Here is a 21,160-nt window from a genome sequence, read left to right as displayed (position 1 = left end):
AGTGTGAAAACATCCAACTTTGACACTTAGCAAATTCTCTCATGAGTATTGCCAGCTTATCTTCGTTTGGAAAACGAAACGTACAAGCGAATAAAGTCTATCCTCGTTGTCGTTTCCTCCATGAATTTTAATTCCGACGCGTTCAGACAAATGCTAATGATTTGACGCCGGAAAAAAACGAACTCATCTTTGGTTAGCCGAAGATTTTATACGCAATTTCCGAAACATCCTTTACCAGATAAAAAACCCGAGTGAGGTTGAAAATTGCCTTCGGTTTTTTGTTTGACACCCATTTGTCTTTGAAGAACTGATCTTCGCACTTGTCGGGACAAGTAGGCCTTTTGCAGCTAGTGATCACATGGTACAAAAAGTGCCATACTGGAGAGCAAATTGCGCACTGGAACATCTAAAATAAAAGAAAATTTAAATTAAGTTTCCTTGTTTTCAGTTAGATGTCCCAGTGCGCAACTTGCCCTCCAGTATGGCGGTTTTTGTACCATGTGACCGCCAGCTGCAAATGGTCTATTAAGCAATTGTCTCTAATAGACACTGACAATTTCAAGTGGCTACAACGAGATTCGTAGCCATGACCTCACTCTGCGATGTGGGTGCAATGCTCTACCAAGCCACCATGAAGCTCTGAAGCCACACAGTTGAGAGCAGGTCAATTTGTTGGCCTCGTGTGTTCCTGTGGAAGGAATAATCAATGAAAGAAATATATACATTTAACATTTAGACTGCAAAACAGTCGTTTTCTTCCATTTTCGGAAGGCGCGAAGCGGACCGCGAAGCGCCGTAAGCGGGATCCTCGCGTGTGAAGCACGCGCGCCTCACACGCCCGTAGGGCGTGTGAGAAAGTTTTTACACTCGCTCCAGACCTTTCGTTTGAATATTTATCGCGTTGCTTGCGTTCGCAAAAAATACGACTGTTTTGCAGTCTATTTAACATTACACCGGCATAGCAGAGGTCATAGGTTCGGACTCCATTGAAACAATACAAACAATACATACTTAATTGACCACTCCCCATCGGGGCTTTTCAGGGCCAATGAAAGACAGTCACGACAGAACAGAACATTCAATAACAACTGTTATTTAAAGAATCCCAACTGGCCGGGGGCAAATCAGTTGGCTATTTACAAGTGTAGCTGAGAAGTTGAACCAGGGACTACCTGGAACAAATACAACCAGTGGTCAGAATGTGTCTTTAACCCGGGATACCCGGATATCAAGACAGGCGCCCTAGCCACTGGAGCGCACTGCCCAGTTTGTCTACAAGAGACAATCGTTTAATTGTCCAGAAAAGTACGGGGATCACTTTAACCCGCACTTTAAATAGATACGTTTTGGTGTTTGATATCTCTGCATTTCCATTTAATTCTGCAGGTCGGTTCTTCGCTTCAGCTGCGTATGATTGTTTCGCAAGCCAAGGAGATTGCGACAAAATCGGAACATTTGTCGACAGCCTTCCAAAAGACTCGATAATACTGGTTGCAATACAAGAGTCTGGCGCTACAAGTAGCAACAGGCCTCCTTCAAGTAAACTTCAGGAACTGGGCTCCCCGAATATAGGCTCCGTTGTCGAGAACACGGCTTACGCTTTGATTGGTTACAAGGGGAACAAGACTGTAGACTGGAAACAAGATTTGTTTAAGGGTAATGGTTCTGGGCCTGCTGAAATCGCAGCCGTTATTCCAATCCAGTGCTCCTACATGCCATCACGTAAGGCTTATTTTAAATCGGTTTGAAATTGAGTATCCGGAAACCAATCGGCTAATATAAGAGAAGCGATGGTTATTAGTCACTTTTCCGCGCCGTCGTGGAAGCGGAGTGTTCTTTTCTCATCCTCTTCACAAACTTCTCATTTTTTCCATTTCTATTTTTTCCAGAGTACGGGAAGAAAATCTACCATAATGTATAACACATTGGCAAAGCGCTTGTTTTTGCGATGAAAACTTATAGTTTTTGAGGTTTCTGCTGTCGTTAATCACGCGCTCTATATCCGTGTACGGTTATTGCACCTACATGCTGACCATATAGCACTGAGTTATTTTCGATTTTAGTGCAGTAAAAAAACCTAAGTAATTCCTCAAGTTAGGCCAGTCACACGCACGCAACCTAGCCTAAAATGAGCCAATCACAACAGTGCAAATGCATGCAGCCAGCTCTATCTGCGGAAAAATAGGGAGTTTAAGAAAAGACTACTGCCACGGCAACGACAACGCCACAAAGCAAGGTTATGATTGGTTAAGAAAGGAAAATACTCGCGTGCTGCACGTGCGGCACGAATATCCGTACATTTCATTGTCACATTCCACGCTAACAACAACGTAAAATCAACTAATTTTATAGGTTTTGACGACAACGTGAGCATTTAACAAGAGCCATTCATTTTATATTTTTACTTTAAACCTGCTCGTACCCATCCAGGTACAGGATAGTTGGCCCGTATTGTACAAGGTTAACAAAACGGAATAACTGAATCGCGAATTTACTCTTGCGATAGCGTCAAGTTATATTATGGAGTGACGTATTTGTTGACGTTGCCGTTTTTTTTTGCTTAAACTCCCCAATGGGAGGGCAAGGCCACGGTTAATAGGACAATCACATGACTTTTGGAGGGCATACAGTTTATTTGTGGCCCGAGTAGCATCATTTGCGCCCGAGCGGAGCGAGGATGCAAATGATGCTACGAGGCTGGGACACAAATAAACTATATGTCCGACAAAAGTCGCGTGATTATCATTATTATCAATACATAAGGCCAAATCGTACAAATTTATTTAATAAGAAATAAATGTTTAACAGAGACATGGCATGAAACTATGATATGGAAAGGATTAGCTACAACACGATCAGCTAAACAAGAGCAAAAATTGAGGAAAAAAAGCAAGAAAACTCATTCGCAAAAATTCGCGCCAACTCTGGCATTAAAATGGTATCCTCAGGATCTCATTGGCCAAGCGAAGTTGTTTGAAATCTCTGCAGCCAATCAGAATCAGGGCGGGAAATAAATTTTCAGCCCGAGTATCTCCCGCTTGGCCCGCAAAAAGGCGCGTTTTACAGATCACAGTTTGTCATTTGGGCGGGCGTATTGATAGTAATCCTGGTTTTAGCTCTTGTGGCTAAATCTCAATCCCAAACAGCTTCATTTTCGGTTTTCGTCGGATTTGTTTTCAGTGTCCACAACTTGCAGCCCATTTAACGTGGCAGGTAAGAAGTATGGAGGCAACTGTCTTAACGAGTCTTCAAGCAGTGGTGTCTCAACCACATGCAAAAATACAATCGACGAAAATGTCAGCTCTGGCTGGGAATCAGCGCCCAGTGGAACAGTTGGCTCTTTCATAAAAATTGACCTCCATACCATCTTTACCATCAACAAGCTACGAATTATGCAAAATGTCTCAGGGCGTCAAATAAAAGAGATTCTGATGGAGTTCAGCGACTGTTCCTCTGAAAAGGTAAGATCGCAATTGTGACCAAACTAAAACCAAAAGCAAACGCTCGTTTAGAATCATAGAGGATATTTGACAAACGGAGGGAAGCAGTGCGGCGCTTTGATTAGGTCGCTTGCCTTGAGATTCGTTGAATTTGATCGCGGTAGTCTGAGGTTTAACTTCGCTGCTGCACTTGTAACAGTTGTTCTTGTTGTTGTTTTGTTCTGTCATTTCTTTGATGTTTCATTGGCCCTGAAAAGCCCTTAAGGGGAGCGGTGAACTAAGTAGATATATGCACGTAACATTAGCGAGTTGTTATCCTTGCTAGCTTTAATGGTAAATCTGATAAAGACTATGGGTGAGTTCGCAGGATGGGAGAGGCATTATTTTACGCTATCGTGATAGTTTCGTGATTCAAATAGGTATTTTACGCCTGTGGTGAGCACAGATTTATTTTAACACTTTCAAATTAACGTCAGATAATTTTTTTGCAGATCTTATTGGCAGCAAATAAATCAGATTTCCAGGAATTCACATTCCTGTCTCGCCAAGCAAAGTGGATAAAGTTTATAGTGAATAAAGTGTACGGAGACAGCGGTGCAGTTGGGATCAAGGAAATAGAGATCTACAACGAACTCTGTAATCAAAGTAAGTACGTCTTACGGGCCTATCTTGAAATCATAGGCACGCAATACGTGGGGGGTACGTCCTTTTAAATAGTAGCAGAATGATATTTTAAAATTTGCGTCACTCAATCCCTTATAACCGTTAATAGAGATAGACGATATTGCTTCTACAGTCCTAGACAAATTATACTTTCATACTCTGGTGCAATCACACGCTATCCATGAAACGGATATCTTGATCGCAGGATAGCTTTCATCGAACAGTGCTTCTTGTCAAACTGGTAGGAAAAGGCTCTTCGCGCTCAAATTTGGAAATCGCTTTCCTCAAAGAAGTGTTCGTTACGTAGGTTAAGGATACAGTGAAGCATCTTTTAACAAACCTCATATTTTAAATTTTAGAAACGATTTGTGATGTTGTACAACTTAAACCAAACGTGTTATCATCCCGGTATCGCTTATTTACAACGAAATTCCCGCTCATGATTCACGCCGATGACCAAGTTCATGTGCTCCTCACGAAAGAATCGCGTGCCTCTAGCTCACGTTATGAGATTATCATTGGTTCAGTGGCCAACAAAGACTGCGTGTTGAAACGAATTGAAAATGGCACGAGTGAAGAACTGGCGAGGCGAAACATTGTCGGACATTTAACAGAAAACGAGACACTATCATTTTGGATTGAAGTGGAAAAAGACAGACTGCTTTTTGGCTCTGGAGAACAGGTAAAGACCGTTTAAAGGTCATAAAGAGAACTGACTATTGTAACCTCTTGAGGTTTCTTTCCGCTTGCTGGATCCCGTTTTCCCGAATTTAAACTATGCTAAATTAACCTGCTAAAATTATGATTAGTTCTTTACATAGTCATCGTCTGTACTGATTGGCTGAAGAGTCACCTCGAATGTTGAACATTGATCGCCGAGAATGTTGCATTGCGCCCTCATTAAAAACCGATATGGGCTTGGGATCGCTTTCGTTGAAGTCTTACAATTATTATTTATTTTTGTACTAAAGATTTACCTGTACTGGAGAGATGCAAAACCTATCAAGATAAAGTATGCCTTCTTCCTTACTAATAGTTCAGCTGCTACACTGCACATTTGTGGACGCACTGGTAAGTTGAATAAATACCCTGTTTATCAAGGAACAGATTTTGAGTTTAAATCAGAGGCGTAAAGCTTAACGATTCACAGATCCAGTGACAATTGCACATGGGAGTCAGATACAATTTAAAAGCAAAAGCCGATAATCAACTTTACTTTTAGCGAAAGGGGCTGGCCCTGCATTCATTGATGTCACATGACTTAGATTCTCGCACTCGGTGTCACGTGCGAGTTGAGTTCTCTTTTTTGCTCTAAACCCTTCCTGGTAAAGTATTGGATTTCGTGTATCCCAGTCTTCTCCTTTCTTCAAAAATCAACGATACTCGAGTTCTATATGAATTCAGTGGTAGAAAATCCACTTACGGTATGTCCTGGATTGAAAGTCTTAGCAAAACATTTGCCAGCAAACATTTGTTGCAAAAGTCGCAATGATTTTCGTCTGAAAGAACAACATGCCTGCCAACAACAGGAAATTAGAGGTATCATTGCTAATTTAAATTAATGACAATGATTATAATGGTGGTGAAACTGACTCTGATGATTTACAAGTGAGAAAGGTTTAGGCCAGTTTGGAAAATACCATAATACTCTTTGTTTGTCCCCCCATATTTTGCATAAGCATTGTTTTTGTTTTCTCTTAGCTTGGGACCATTGTGAGTCCCAGGAGAAACTGGAAACAATGCTTATGCAAAATTTTGGGGGACAAACAAAGAGTATTATGATATTTTCCGAAGTGGCTTATTGTCTATTATCATGTGAGAGAGGATGTGGCGTTGTTATGATGTTGTTGATTCTGTAATGGACTGTGAAAAACTGAAAACAATAGAGCTGAAAAAACCTAATCTTCACAGTAAACACAAATTGAATTCCCAATTTTAGAGAGAGCTTCAATTGAGTGTCGTAAAACCAAAACCAAAGTAATTACTTTGGCCAATCAAAAAGGACGGAGACGATCCAGTAAACCAATCAAAACTCGAAGTAATTACAAGTAGCCGACACAAAGCGGGGGAAAATGTGCTAGCGCGAGCCACGATTGGTTTTGGTTTCACTTCTGATTGGTTGAAAAAGTGGCGCGAGAACTTTGAACCAATCACTGAGTGAAGTAATGCAAAACCAAAATAATTCGCTAATTACTTTCCACACTCAATTGAAAACCGCTCTAATATTCAATTAGATCAGTGCTACATGGATGGAGCTCATTATTGGCCCTTGGACAAGCCTGCAGTTCGAGATTTCAACAATAAAGGGGTCAAAATGGGAAAGATCCACGGTACAGGAATCATACAAAAAGCATCTTTATCCAACCTGGGCTTTGCTCCGCTAGCTCTTGCTCTTGATGGAGTATCCTCTTGGCTTCATCTCGGAGACTTTCCAGATAGCTGTATCAGCGACCCGTTACAGTGCCCTGATGGAGTTTCTCTGAGTTTCAAAATGCTTGTATCTGGATACGGAACAGGATATCTGTTCTCTTCTGCGGCCATCAGTGTGTACTATAACGATACCACCGTCCATTTCGCCCTTCAAGTCAAGGAGAAACTTTGGGAGGTGAAGTCCTTCTACAGGAAATTCATGTGGCAGACAGTTGCAATGAGTTGGAGCAGCGAAAATGGTTTAAACGCTGTCATTCTTGGGGATGGCACTCATGTGCTACGTGATACCACTGGAAGGACTGTCACGCCATCTACTACTTCACACACCGCAGTTATGATTGGTCGGCCAACGGTCAAAAACGCCATGTATGCTGAGGCTAAGATAAGAGATGTTGCACTTTGGACTGAGGAGCTCCCAGTGGAAAGGTCTTCAAAACTTCATTCCTGCAATGGTAAGCTTGAAAAATGCTTGAATTACACCCGAAAGTACCTAGACTAGCAACATGCCGTCCTAACATAGAACGAATCGCGATATTTTTTGTGCGTGGCTAATTTGTTTTTTTTAAGTTCAGAACAAGATGTCTCCATGATTGTCGGCTCCCACCGTTCCCCGGAATAATAATTGCTCTTTCCGGTCTTCTCCGCGATAAAATGTCAAGAAAATAAACAAGTGAAAAAGCACGTTTTAAGTGTTCTTTACTTAATTAGCATGAATGGACATTATTCGAACGTATTTAACTAAATCCTCGGATGTAATTGTGCTGTACTCGAAAATACCAAGATAAAATTCTTATGCGTTTGACTCAAAAAACATAGGTATATATAGATTTCAACGACATTTGGTGCGAATTCTGCTAAGCTACGCATAGGGTTTATTGGTCAGAATTTCTAAGCTTTTAATAAGAGCTAGCCCCTTTTTAGCTCGTTAAGTGGATCGAAGAATAATTTACTGGCTTTGACGGTTACTGGAGGCGGCCAACTCTCTGGCTTCATCGATCCATACATGATCCATGATGTGTTTGTTCTTCCAACATGGACTTGAAACGAGTTGGAGATAAAAGCGGGGATCCCTTTAACCAGCCCATTTCCAAAGGAAATATTGGCAAGAAATCCTCTATGGAAAATTATATTGATTTTGAGAAAAAAGAAAAGAAAATGATACCTTCTCTCAAAAAATCTTATTAACTTCCAATCAACTCCGTCATATAAATTTCGTTAATTTTGATATTCTACTGTCATATTATTTGCATTCACGAATTGACCCACAGGGTCCATTGATGTCTTTGTACTCTCCCTATTGCAGATCCTGACATCTGTGTGCAGGGTTGGGAGTATTTCGATGGTTCCTGTTATCGAGTGTCGTCTGCAAACCTTTCGGCATCTACAGCTCGTAACGCATGCCTGGTTGATGCTGCGGACTTGGTAAAGATCACCTCAATGGGTGAAAACTCTTTTGTGCACTCTTTGATATTGGGGGAGGTGTGGATCGGACTTGAACAAGATACCCAAGGTGGTGCCTTCCACTGGAAAGATGGTGCGAAAGTCTCATTCAGTCAATGGAGCGGGTCACGTGGAAGCAATCCTTGCGTTGTGATGGATGTCAACGGAGACTGGAAAACAGTGAATTGCTCCAATAACGCGCCTAAATACGTTTGTGAAAAAGGTATGGGCAGCGACTGTTTCACGCTTTTGGAAAAGTCAGTGTCCTCGATTTCCAGCCGTTTTGAGTGTACGCTTAAACATCCTCCTCCCCACGAACGAATGGATCACTGGTCCACATCGTTTGGCTGTGACGTAGCACCCGTCGCAATTGTATTTTGTATTCAGCCAATATAGACCATCTTCTTATTCTCTGTATTGGACTGGAACTAGCTTGCAGTGGAGGCTAATGCGGGGAAATCTTTTCAAATACAAATACTTTTTAATATATTCCCCCGCATTAGGCTCCTTTGAAAGGGCTAGTTCCAGTCCAATACTGAGAATACGAATATGGTCTATTATATTTTGTACTTGGCAGGCAGGCAACTTTCTGATTGGTAGAAAACACAATCGGCTGGTCGTGATGTACGCGGAGGAACGCTAGCGCACAAAACGGCTGGACAAGTACAATCGAGCCTACATCGGTGTATGATTGAAAGTATAATTTCAATTATAAGTATATTATATTAGTATAAATACACAGATGATTATACAAAATTGCACGCTCTCATTGGCTCGCTATCTCGGATTATCAGCCGATAATCACCTCGACGGACAAAATGGCTGCCAGTAGTCGTTTTGCCACTGTAAGTTGAAAATGATTTCGCGTTGAAAGGTTTTTTTTTTTTCCCTTTTTTGAAATAGTCACCTGTGTATTTATACTAAAAGAATTATTCGCCTCAGGCTCAGTGATTATCGGTGAATATTCACCTCGACTTCGTCTCGGTGAATATTCACCGATAATCACTTCGCCTTCGGCGAATAATTGTTAAATAATATAATAATAATATTATAATATATTATAATTCCATTTATTATGTTAATTTTCTGGGACTATCACTAACGAAAATTTCATTCCATTTCTTGCAGCTGCCTATAATTATTTGGGTTGTTATCAAGACAATCCTCGTTCACCAGCGTTTATTTTCAACCCGGGTGGTTACAAACCAAGTCATGTGACCCCAGGCCTCTGTATGCACACTTGTGGATATTGGTACTTCACGTATGCGGCAGTCAAGCAAGGCAATTTATGTCTGTGCTCAAATTCTACATTAGAAACGATGGAAGAGCGCGCTTCAGACATGTGTTCAGTTTCGTGCTTCGGTTCTGGAGACCTAAAATGCGGTGGTTATGGCAACCACCTTGCCGTTTACACATCGGTTGATGTGTGGCCTCTGAGTCTGAGGTTGTCTTCAGATGCGTCCGCTCAAACTTTGTTGTTGTTCAACATAACGTTCACGCCTATTTTGCAGGCTGATCATGTGGTAGAGGCCTACACAGCATATCTTGGAGATGGGAATATTTATCACACAAGTGAAGAGTTTGCTTCGTTCATAGTTTTAGAAGCTAGAACTTTCGACGTCCGGGGAAAAGCAATAGTGAAACACAGCAAAACCGGCCACAGGTCAGAGGTTGAATCCTACAGCAAAGTGACAGCGTTATCCAATGTGACAGGGCTGGAAGTATTTTGTCCAACTTGCGCTCCAATCAATATGACAGTCAGTTGCTCTGTAAAGTTTCGCTATGGATCAGACGTAGACGCGCTGGTAAAGTTTGAAAACAGAGAAGTTCCATTTGGGGGTAGTTTACCTGGTAAGTCACAATCAAGCAAAAACGACGAGGTTTACGAGAACTTCACGCAACGTTATTCTCATAAGTCTTTCTTTACGGAAAGTAAATATAAACTATATTATATAACTAAATAACTAAACTATACTAAACTATGTAAACTTTCCAGGACTAAAATGGGCTTGAATGGCTTTCAATGGTGTCACACACTCAGCTGGAGAGGAAATTAAAAGATTTCGTTGATTGCACTTGTCCTTCATGCAACTTCAAATTGGGTCATTTCACATCGTTGTCAAGACGAAAACGGCAAAGAAATGGATCCTTTACGTAAACACATGGCAGCTTTTGCTTAGGCAATCTCGTTCCCAGAGCCTCCGTAACCTTTGTCCAGCAGAATGGGCTCAGGAATAATCGAAAACTGGAACTAGAAAACTATGGTTCCGGTTGACCACGGTCGACTGCATGCCATTTTCAATGGAAGAGCCTACTTGCAGGCTAGTCCATGAGTTAGCCAGTAGTAACTCAGTGATTGAGTCACTGAGTCCTGAGTCAGCCAGTCAGTGAACCATTTTGATCAGTTGTACTCAATAGGCAAATCTTTGATTACATTTCTGTCTCATTAGCATACGCCCATTGTTATCTAATCAGTCAGCCGCCGAGATAATGAAAGTGCATCGCATAGTAAGCGATCTCTCAGATCTTGAAAAATATGAACGCAATAATTATATAGCATAATCTCTGAGCAGTGATGCTTTGAAAATTTGAAATTTTACAAAGAATGTATATGATTATTATAGCTTTTGCCACCCAATCAGAATTTATCGGTTTTTGACGACTAATAACTGGCTTGTTATCAAAGCTAAACGGCTTTAAAATTAGAGATTTAACGAATTTTTACATGACATTGTTCTTTTACCTTTTGAAATCAAATTGTAAATAGCATGATGCCTTCTGTGAGCAAACTCATATGTTATTGAACCAAAATGGAAAACCATGATGTCAGCAAAGATTCCCTTAAAGGTCAATCAATGGGTGGGTTGCTGGAGGTTGCTGTGTAGCTATTCAGTCACCACTTAAGGATGGTGCCTATTATTGTTATCATGCATACGTTATGTGCATCTCGAGATATTCGGATTTCCTATAGGTATTTTTGTGCTGTTCAAAACAATGCGGAGAAAGCAGAACTTATCAAGTGCTCATTGGTATCTGAAATGAAAATCGGGGGTAATTACGCTTCAATTTGTAAGAGAACGCCATACTTTGCTTTGTATTTTATAGCTTTTAACAAAAATTGTTGATTAATTTTCTTCGAAAAATCCGTGGTTTAAATAATCCCCAATTTTCTTTTGAATTTCAATAACTCTTGTAAAGATCTGCTTTTCTCGCACATTCAGTAAACCTCACCAAAATACCTTTGAATTAGTAGGCACTGTCATTAATTAATGGTCAATTAGTGAGTGGGTGAATTGCTCATTCATTTGGTCATTAGAGAACAATTGTGTGGATTTTGTAATTTAAATGCTAAGTAAATCACTTGTTGCATCCATTTAATCATTTAATATGTAAAAATCATCCCTGGGCGATTTGAAGAACGCTAATCATGTTGATTTATTTGCTCTCTTTGTAGACGCAGCTCTCATACAGTTGGGAACTGCCGTTGGTGAATCAGGGTCACTACTCACCTCGGATGGTTTGTATCTATTAGCTGGAATGGATGCCTCAAGTAAAGGGAAACTAGTGGCTCTGCAACTGGATCTCGACCAAGGTGGCTCTTTAGAAATTCAGGTACTCTTTTCCGTTTAAATGCTGAAGACTATATAATACAGAAATGTTTTTCAGGCAAAAACTGGCTTAACACCTACCCAGGGAGAACGTATAGGTAATATATCGTTGACGTCACCTATTGTCATTAATGTGCCAACCAGAGCATTATTGGCTGTCGAAACAAATGATCTTTTGTTCCTGTGGCTGGCACATTTGAATAAAAAAGCAATGTTTGTAAATAGATATCTTCCCTTTTATACCTAGATTCTATCAGGATTTAGCTACCCATGTAAAACGTCCCTTTTGATTTGAATTTTTCAAGTTTCAGTCCCTTTTCATCGTCTTCAAATTCTTAACAGCAGACAAAAAAAGTCCCCCCACTGCTCAAGCATGGTTTTTGATGAAGAAATGGCAGCGTTACTGGTTGGGTTGGTCTTCATTCACACCAACATTTTTTAAAGAAAATAAGATGAGAGGACACCGTGCTACTTCTTTCTTCTTTGTAAAAGAAAACCCAACTTTATTAAAAACTATATCCAATAAATAATTGCAGTATACCAGCATTGATAAAAGCTTTTTTAAAAAAAAGTGTTAAAAGCACTTATATTTGAATCAAAAAAAAAGTTTTATGCACTGCTTTTCGTGTCCACTTTGTCTTTTCGATGACATTTGCAATTTCTGTCAGTTGGAATCAGTGTTCAACTCGTGCTTGGTTGTTTGTTAATGTTAATAAGTTAAAGGATAGTTTAGCTCCCAGCGAATGAATTACAATGCTATAGATGGTTTGCAACCGGCATGTACTAAAACCACGAACACCGGAACACCGGAACACTCCGGAACACCTGGAAGTAACCCAAAGCCCTAAATTTGGCTAACCCTAGGCCTAGATAGGCCTTAAGTTGGTTTTTAGGCCTAGGGTTAGCCAAATTGAGGGTTTTGGGTTACTTCCAGGGTGTTCAAGAGTGTTCCGGTGTCCTAAACTTAGGCCTAAAAACCAACTTAATGCCTATCTAGGCCTAGGGTTAGCCAAATTGAGGGTTTTTGGTTACTTCCAGGTGTTCCGGAGTGTTTAAGTGTTCCGGGGTGTTTCGGTGTTCCGGTGTTCCTGGTTTTAGTACATGCCTTTGCAACCAATCTTTAGAGACACAGATAACAATGATGTAATGTACAATTGCTGGTGGACAAACAAAAGGAGCTAATGAGAGATCTTTTGTTTTCGTCCACCAACATGGCGGCGATGATACTATCAACCACCCACAGGTGGTTTTCACGTTGCTTCCTCGCCGCATCTGCTTCTTCTCAGATAGCTTCAGGGCTAGTTCGGAGAGAATTCGTTCGGCATCTCTGCCGTTTCCGCCATATGATGAGAATACAAGAGGGCTGAAGGAGTCATGCTCGTCGACTCCAATAATTCGCTGGTTGTAATGTCGCTTTTTTCTCGTTCTCATTGCTCGAGAAAGCCATATCAAGTTTCTGGTTTAGGTAACTCTTTCCACTCTACAACCATTGTGGAAATGACAAGTTTACTGCTAAAAGAAAGTAATGCAAAGAGTGGTGAGGAATCTTAAACGAAGCCACGTTGCTTATATTGTATTTGGGACTTAAAAATCTACGAGCGCGAGGTCGACGAAAACGTCACCTCAAAATATAACTTTGCACTATAAAAAGTTTTTCGCGATCAATCCATCTTGTTCGTGTCGTACAATGTGGGCGAAGTATCTTAGAAAGAAATTGGTACTAGTGGTTTCAGAGTAAAAACAAAGAATTAAATATTCACATTTGTACACTGGTGTTGTCCTCGAAACCTCAAATTTGGTGATTTCACGCTGTATTTTTGTGCCGTTCTCGTCGACGACCTCATCGTAGATCTTGAATTGCCTATCTAAGCAATAGTGTTTTCACTCACGTGATCAGTCACGTGATCAGTAACCTTGTTTTTCCACCGAATCAAAAGAAAACGTTTGCATGATGATAGAGCTCAGTTCCCAGAGACTTACAGGAAAATTTGGTTTATCGAACGTGTTGATAAAGGTCAATTCGGCCTTTATCAACACGTTTGATAAACCAAATTTTCCTGTTTCACTCTCCCACTGACGCAGCACCACAGTTTCTTTAGAAACTAGAAATTTGTTCCCAGAGGATTAGTTGGGTACAACAACGTGGCCGCTGTTCCTTTGTTTAGGTACATCAACATGACCGCCGTAACTTCACATGAAAACAATCCATAGAAGACTTTTTCTGTGTTTACATAACCTCATCTAAACGCGAGGGGCAGTTAGGAGAATTCGAGACAGTTATGCAAACTTTTGAGGCAGTGGAGTGCGTAAATATCGAGAATTCTCCCTCCCAACTCCCCGAGTGTTTCGATGAGGCTATGTAATCACGGGAAAGAGTCTTCTATTGCTTTTATAACATATTTCTCAAAAATTATTCGACAAATGGAGGAAAATGCTGTTTTTTTACTTCTTGATTGAAACAGATGTTCTTGGTAGTTACACGCTCATATGTCCAACCAGTCAATCAAAACGTGCGTTTGACAACACAAAACCAATCAACATTCGTGTGATGTCACAGCCGTGTTTATAAACTGTCTTCTTAATACAGCTATTGACCAACGAGAGTGCGCGTACTATCCTAAGGGTAAACAATCACACAAAATGGGGTGGAGGGTGAAGGGCGAACAATTGCATTAAAGCAGGCAGCAGTTTTCGTCGAAAGATATCTGCAACATTTAATTTCTTGTCCATAATGTTCGCTTAGGTAAACTATATGCTATTTACAAGGTAATTTTTGTAAAATTAAAATGTTGAAACCCGGCAGAAACGAAAAACACAAAAAGACTTTCATTGCAAAACTTAACAAATTTACTAATTTCAATTTCATCTTTATAATCCTGTGGCAAACAAGGAAAATCAAAAGCCTCTTTAACAACAAAGACAAAAACACCCACAGATCCAAAGTTGTTTACAAAGGAGATTGCTCTTGTGGTGTTGATTACATTGGCGAGACTGTGATAAACTGCGGAACATTGAAATCCTGCTCACACCTCTGAACCTGCAAAACACCTGCGTGAAAACCCATCACATTTTTTCACTTGGCGCGTTCTCTCTTCATCACAAACATTCCATAAACGTAGGATCGTCGAGGGGCTTCCGCCCCAGTCTGAACAAACAAGTTATTTCTTATGTTTCCAAACGTTTCCCAACGGGAATTACATAAGATATATATGCATGGATGCGTGCGGACGGTCATTTTTAACCCTGATGATGGCAAACAGCCGAAAACGTTTGGTTTCAACATTTTAATTTTACAAAAATTACCTTGTAAATCGCATATATTTAATTTCTTGTTTATATCAAACATCTGAATTAAACTCGAGCTTATGTTATGTTTACGGATCTAAAGTTTCATTTCATTTCTCTCTTCAGGTTTTTAGACCAAAGTGTGTAAATGCTGAAGAAAGTTATTGTCAACTGCAAAAGATATGTGTGGCCAACTCATCAACATGTACCGCAGAGAACGTCTTAACGAGCTGCGTGGGTAATAATTCGTTTTGCCTTTTTGGAGGAAGATGTACGGAGTCAAATTTGGGCTGTCGCCAAAACCATACCATGGACAACGGAAATTTTGACTTTGAAAAGATTGCGGCTTACATGGCTTACACAACGAGCGGTCCTAAACGCATCTTACTTGATACATCGAATCAAAGTCTTCAACTCGAACCCGGCGATGTCTTTGGCGTTCGTTTCCCTTCCTCTGGACCGGCTGCATCGTTGAAAACTACCACATTTGGTTCGTCTTTGTTTTTTGCAAGTTCGATTATTAACGGCACAAATTGTTCGACTCTGCGGGGGAATCGCTATCCGTGGACAGAGGAAAGCCCCGTTCAGGTTTCTTATGCGCCGGCCGTAGCGTTTTTCTATTCCGTTGATTCTGAATCTATATTTGAGAACGTTTTTCAAACCGTAGGAGACGAAAACGTTCTCTTATCAATCGGAAACTCGATGAAAAGAAAGAACGACACTAAGCACATTTGTCTACAGCAGAATATCACGGGGTTGCAGTTGTATTCTCCTGAAGCTCTTCCATTCGCCGAGTCTGTGAATTTCACTGTGAGCACGAGTCACGGGAGCAACGTGACATATTTCTGGGATTTTGGTGACCAAAGTAACGCAACCAGTTTGATCCCGTGGGTCACGCACCTCTTCAATTCTACCGTTGGCTCGAAGACCGTGACTATCATCACTGGAAATGACATCGGAATAGCAGCCGCCTGGTGCAGTGTTGTCATCCAAGAGAGAATTACGGGGCTGCACTTTGAAAACACTTCCCTTCTGGCCATCGAAAATGGAACAACAGCTCGCATCCGCTGGATATTGTTTCATGGATCCCACGTTGACTTTAATCTGACAATTACATACCCTGACGGTTCTACTGAAGCAAAGAACTTAACCAACGCTAAACAACCGGCTGCAATATTCTTCGGCATGTATGTTAAAAACCTTACTCAGCCAGGCTGGCACCGAATAGAAATTACAGCCACTAATAAAGTGAATAACGAGACTCTTGTGGGAAATCTTAGCGTCCAACGTGAGGTTTATGGAGTGGTTCTGGATAGTGCGAAAATCCTTGAGACAAATCAGACATTTAACTTTACGATTTCGCAGCATCAAGGGGATGAAGTTAGATATCGGTTGAATACCAGCGACGGAAAGGTTAGAAATACCACTGAAAAAGTTATACCTCATGTTTATACCAAGGCAGGGCGCTACAGGCCTACCCTGATCACTTTCAATGACATAAGTTCAGTGGTTGTTAATTGCGCTGAGATTATCGTCCAGGATCTAATAGAGGGCTTGGAGTATACAAGTTTCAATCACACAGTAGCAGTTCGCGCCGAAGCAGAAATCAATTGGAGATTGACTCAAGGCTCTGAACTTTATATCATCGTCGACTATGGTGACGGAAATTCCACAATCGTTAACCGGAGCATTTCGGTGGGGGACGTTTTCGTGGCTATAAGCAGGCATAACTACACCAAGCCCGGCGAGTACCATGTCACCGTTAATGTGACGAACCTGGTCGATAGCGAAGAAATTAACACCACGGTTTATGTGGAGACACCAGGGGACGGCGCCGTTCTTGCCATAAGGCGCGGCAATTTGGCCACAGCTGGAGGCGATCGTTGCACCGGTGTACTTTACGTTGCAGTGAATGATTCTGTGACGGCGAAAGCAACAATAAGAAATGGGACCAACGTAAACGGCTTTCTTGATTTTGGAGATAACTCGAGTGAACGCACGCGTTACTTCCATCGAGAATTCCCAGACGGAGGATGGACCGTGCACCATTCCTACTCGAGGACCGGAGAATACAACATCACTGTTATATTCTCCAACAGAAACCCGAAAAATGATAGCCATACTTGTAGGATCATCGTTCAGAATCCTGTCAACAAGGTCATGATAACAACTGATTCGCCTAGGAAAAGTTCAGAAAGTAACATCACTTTCAATATTTCGTTCCCAGGCTCACTTCAACCATCGGGCCCTCTTAACTACATTTGGCGTTATGGAGTACAGAATATTACTCCAGAATATGAAGTACGGGATAATAGAGTGGAAAACTACCGTTACCCTAGTGAATGCGGTGTTTACATCGCAACGGTTAATGTCTCTAATGAAGTAAGCTTCGGCTTTGCACAGGCTGAGGTTGTCATCCAAGATGAAGTCAAAGACCTCAATTGGACCGCGAATTACACAGAACTTAGCGTGCACGATTGCATCCCGTCCCTTCCAAAAAACGTGTTTCCCTTTGATTACAATGTCTCCTTCAACGCTTCTGCAAACGGCACCAACGTGACTTATACTTGGAGTTTTCCCGGCAATGAAAACAAAACGGGCTCGAGCAGTAGGCATAAGTTTGTTGATACTGGAAAAAATAACATTACCTTGACGGCGGAAAATGCCGTTAGTCGTCAGACAGTAGTGATTACCCTTGAACTAGAGCAAAGCATTCTGGATGTTTCATTTAAAAACGATGGGCCTTCTACGCAAAACCGGACAGTGAATTTTACTCTTACAGCGAGAGAGTTCGGCAACAATTCTTGTTTTCAAATTTCTTCAAACCAACAGGACAAAGCGTTTTACTTCAAGACAGGAAAAGGTTGTGATGGTCAGCAAGCAAATAATTTACTGAGGCCAACACCTTTCGAGTACACGTACTACAACGTCGGTGAGTTTGACGTTACGTTGGACGCGCGCAACCGTATCTCATGTGTGGAAAAAGTATCGAAGGTGGCTGTTGCAAGAAGTCCCTGCAAATTTCCTATAATCGAGGTCCCTGGTTTCGATGACGGTGGCATTAGGAAGTTCATGCGCTCAGACAAGATAATTATCAAGACAAACAACAAACTTGACTGCTTTAGTTATGAGAGAAAATTCGAATGGACGTTTTCTTGTGAAAAGAATCTGCTACACCTACCAAATGTTAATCTGTCTAGACCCGAGATTATTATCTTACCAAGAACTCTTGACTACTGTAGTCATCTGGAAGCTCGTTTTCTGATCAACATGACTCAAGCACCGGGTGTTTACAGCGAGAAAACAATTGTTGTAAGCGTAACAGAATCCCCGCTTAATGCTATTATTGACGGAGGATCAGAGAAGATTGTGGGAAATAAGAAACCAGTTAAAATAAGTGCCGGAGAGTCTTACGACCCTGATTCTGCAGCGGGGAAACCCATGGACAAAAACTGTTCATTTGCCTGGTTTTGCCGGCGGAAAAATGACAATTTTACACTGCCGGAAAATTTTACACAGCTAGAAAATTCGATACTAGCTCCCGTTCCAACTCCTCCTGCAATAAACGTGACCGGAAATGATTCTATAGATCTTGGCGGCTGTTTTAGATCTGGTCCTGGTCGACTAAACTTCACCACACTTGAAATTACATTGGACGCGACAAAAATGAAAGCAGGCACTACCTACAACATTACATTTGTCCTGGGCAAAAGGGGACGGAAATTAGCCTATGCACATCAGGTTATTACAATTAAAGATGGCGATCCTCCCATCTTAAATATCAAGTGAGAGCACGATATTGTTTTTACTTCGATCAGTAACTTAACATGGTATCGTTTTCAGTCTGGCCAATATCGTGGCACAATATTGTTTGTACCCGCCTGGTCAATATCGAAGCGGAATATCTGGGTTTCTTACTTTGGTTTATTTGGTGACACGACATTATTTCCTCTCTGGTAGTTATCGTAGCGCGATATTATTTTTATTCTGGTCAAGCAAAAACTTGATTGTGTGCCATTTGATCAGAGTTCAGACTAGAAGCTGCGGTACTTTCTCGGTGGGTGTTTGGAACACGAGAATTCAGGAGTGTCAACTTTACCACTTAAATATATAGGGAGGGTATCTGTTTACAAACATTGCTTTTGTTATTTAAATGTGCCACCCACAGGAACAAAAGACTCTTTGTTTCGACAGCCAATGAGGCTCTGGTTGGCACGTTTATGACAATCGCTGACCTCAACGATATCTTACCTATAGATTTAGCCAAGCCTAAAAGCGGAGTTCCCGGGTTATTTATTCTTAGAATAAGTTAACCTGGCTTGAGCCTGCGATCCAATCGATACCCAGTACTTGGCCAGCGGTTATCTTAAAAAAAAAAAAAAAGCTGACCTCGATGAGCTCTAAACTTGAGCCCGCGATATGGTCACATTATACTGGTCACATAGTCGTCCTTGAAGGGGTGGACGGTCGTACGGTGACCAAAACGAAATTTTCGCAAAGATGAGTTGCCATATTTTCTTACCAATGGTGCTCCGCGCGCGCGGAGCTCCGCTATTAATTTTTATCAATTTACTTTGAGTCGATCAAAGTAAACTGTCCATCCTTGGGAATTGAAAAGCTGACGCTTCGATCGCTAGCAGCTCTTCGCCAGAGCAAACTAAGAGGTTGTGTGTTGTGTGATGGGTTTTGACATCACAGTACAGCACTGTTATTGGCGGGTGACGGAAGTTCTCGGCTAAATGCCACACCAAAAAAGACTTCAAGATGAAGACAAAACTTTCATTTATTTTAACAAGATAAAAAAAAATCTGATGCACGAAGATTCCCCCCAAAAATCTTTAAAAAGCTTTTTTTTTTCTTGCGCCATCCTAACCCTGATTGGACAAACTCACGCGAAAAAGTAGCGTGTGAAACTCGCCGGTCGAAGTTCAAACCTTCAAAACGCTAATAAGACCTCAGAGGGCATAAAAAGGTGCAAAGGATTAAGCTGAAAAAATCATAACATCGTTCATAAAAGTGGGCGCATGATAACGTGAAATACGATTTGTTATTACAGATGCTGATGAAATCATATCTTTACCACGCGCGGTGAAGATATTAGAGAGCTTTAGGGTCCATTTACATGGAAAGAGGATGATCCTAGTGCTAGGATCACCCTAGAAGATTCATTTGGTTTACCTGCAAAAACGCGGCTCCTGAGATCAACTTTTCATTTGGTTTACGTGCAGGATTGCCACAGCACTTTTTCTCTTTTTGGGCGACGCTGGTTACCGTTAAGCTCATCTTCTTTAGAATCAGCCAACATATTCTGGCCTCAGTGTTTGCACACCGCTTGCAGGAAGACTCGAAAAGTCGCTACTTCCCGCTGACTCTGTATTTTCAAAACAACATTGGTCCTGCACGTCGCACATCTTCAATATCGTCGTCTTCTTCGTAGGGCAGACATACTAGAAATGGTCGGCCTTTTGAGCTTTTAGTCGACAAGTGCGAAGATCCCGCCGTGTTGATTCTCACAAGTGGTCCCCAGTGCCATCTCCGGTTTCAATATTGTGGGTGGGCAAACTGGGCCTCCTCGGAGGCCGTTTACATGGAGGTAGGATCAGCCTAGCGCCAGGATCATCCTTCCTCTCAGATAAGATTATCCTAACGGTAGGATGATCCTAGCACTGAGGCAAATACAACCCTTCACATGTAAACTGAAAGCTGAAAACATACCGCGTTCGGATGATCCTAGTCCTAGGATCATCCTAGCACTAGGATCATCCTCTTTCCATGTAAACGGACCCTTAGAGTCTTGGACGAGGACGAGAGCGAGAGAGATTTGACTGCCCGCTTTTAGCGAAAATGCTTAGAAGATTTCTAACTCGGACGATTAATCTTACTCGTCAAGTTGTTAGCAGCATAGGTTGCTCAGTTATTCCTATTGCTGGTAGCTGAGCCTTTTTGCTGATCGAAAAATGCCAAACTGCTACCGTGTTGTTGAAATGTTTTGACACGACAACATTTTTCCAAAACCTTGTACTAATGTGACGACGGTATCACGTTTTTCCCGTCAAAGGGCGTTTTCCATTTAAATTCCGGTTGGGATGTAAAGGGAACACACGTTTTTGGTGGCATAAATTTCAGGAATAAACGGAACTTCTGAAAACGTAGTCCTGTTTTCCCGTTGGAAACTTTCCGATGGAAATGTTTGTTCCATTTACAACTTTTGAAAGATCTTACCACTTCCAGGCTATTCACGGCCACATTTTTAAATTTTGGCTCGTAAAATCGCAATCACTGGGCGGCGAACGG

The 21,160-nt window shown here is 41.4% G+C and overlaps 2 protein-coding genes across 2 annotated transcripts in view; one reads left to right on the top strand and one right to left on the bottom strand.

Moving 5' to 3' along the window:
* LOC138014096 (enoyl-CoA delta isomerase 1, mitochondrial-like) overlaps positions 1-21,160 on the bottom strand; it is a 97,249-nt gene that overhangs the window by 20,022 nt on the left and 56,067 nt on the right. The window lies entirely within an intron of this gene.
* Positions 1-21,160, top strand: part of LOC138059756 (polycystin-1-like) — a 78,617-nt gene that overhangs the window by 10,517 nt on the left and 46,940 nt on the right. The window contains 10 exon segments of the mRNA XM_068905364.1: positions 1,387-1,722; positions 3,181-3,461; positions 3,932-4,085; positions 4,463-4,785; positions 5,075-5,174; positions 6,338-6,985; positions 7,837-8,196; positions 9,102-9,824; positions 11,428-11,585; positions 14,993-18,651. Coding sequence (XP_068761465.1) covers positions 1,387-1,722; positions 3,181-3,461; positions 3,932-4,085; positions 4,463-4,785; positions 5,075-5,174; positions 6,338-6,985; positions 7,837-8,196; positions 9,102-9,824; positions 11,428-11,585; positions 14,993-18,651 — 6,742 coding nt within the window.

Source organism: Montipora capricornis, chromosome 8, assembly GCF_036669925.1.
Source record: "Montipora capricornis isolate CH-2021 chromosome 8, ASM3666992v2, whole genome shotgun sequence".
In the NCBI taxonomy this organism is placed as follows: domain Eukaryota; kingdom Metazoa; phylum Cnidaria; class Anthozoa; order Scleractinia; family Acroporidae; genus Montipora; species Montipora capricornis.
This window is presented reverse-complemented; position numbering and strand designations above follow the sequence as displayed.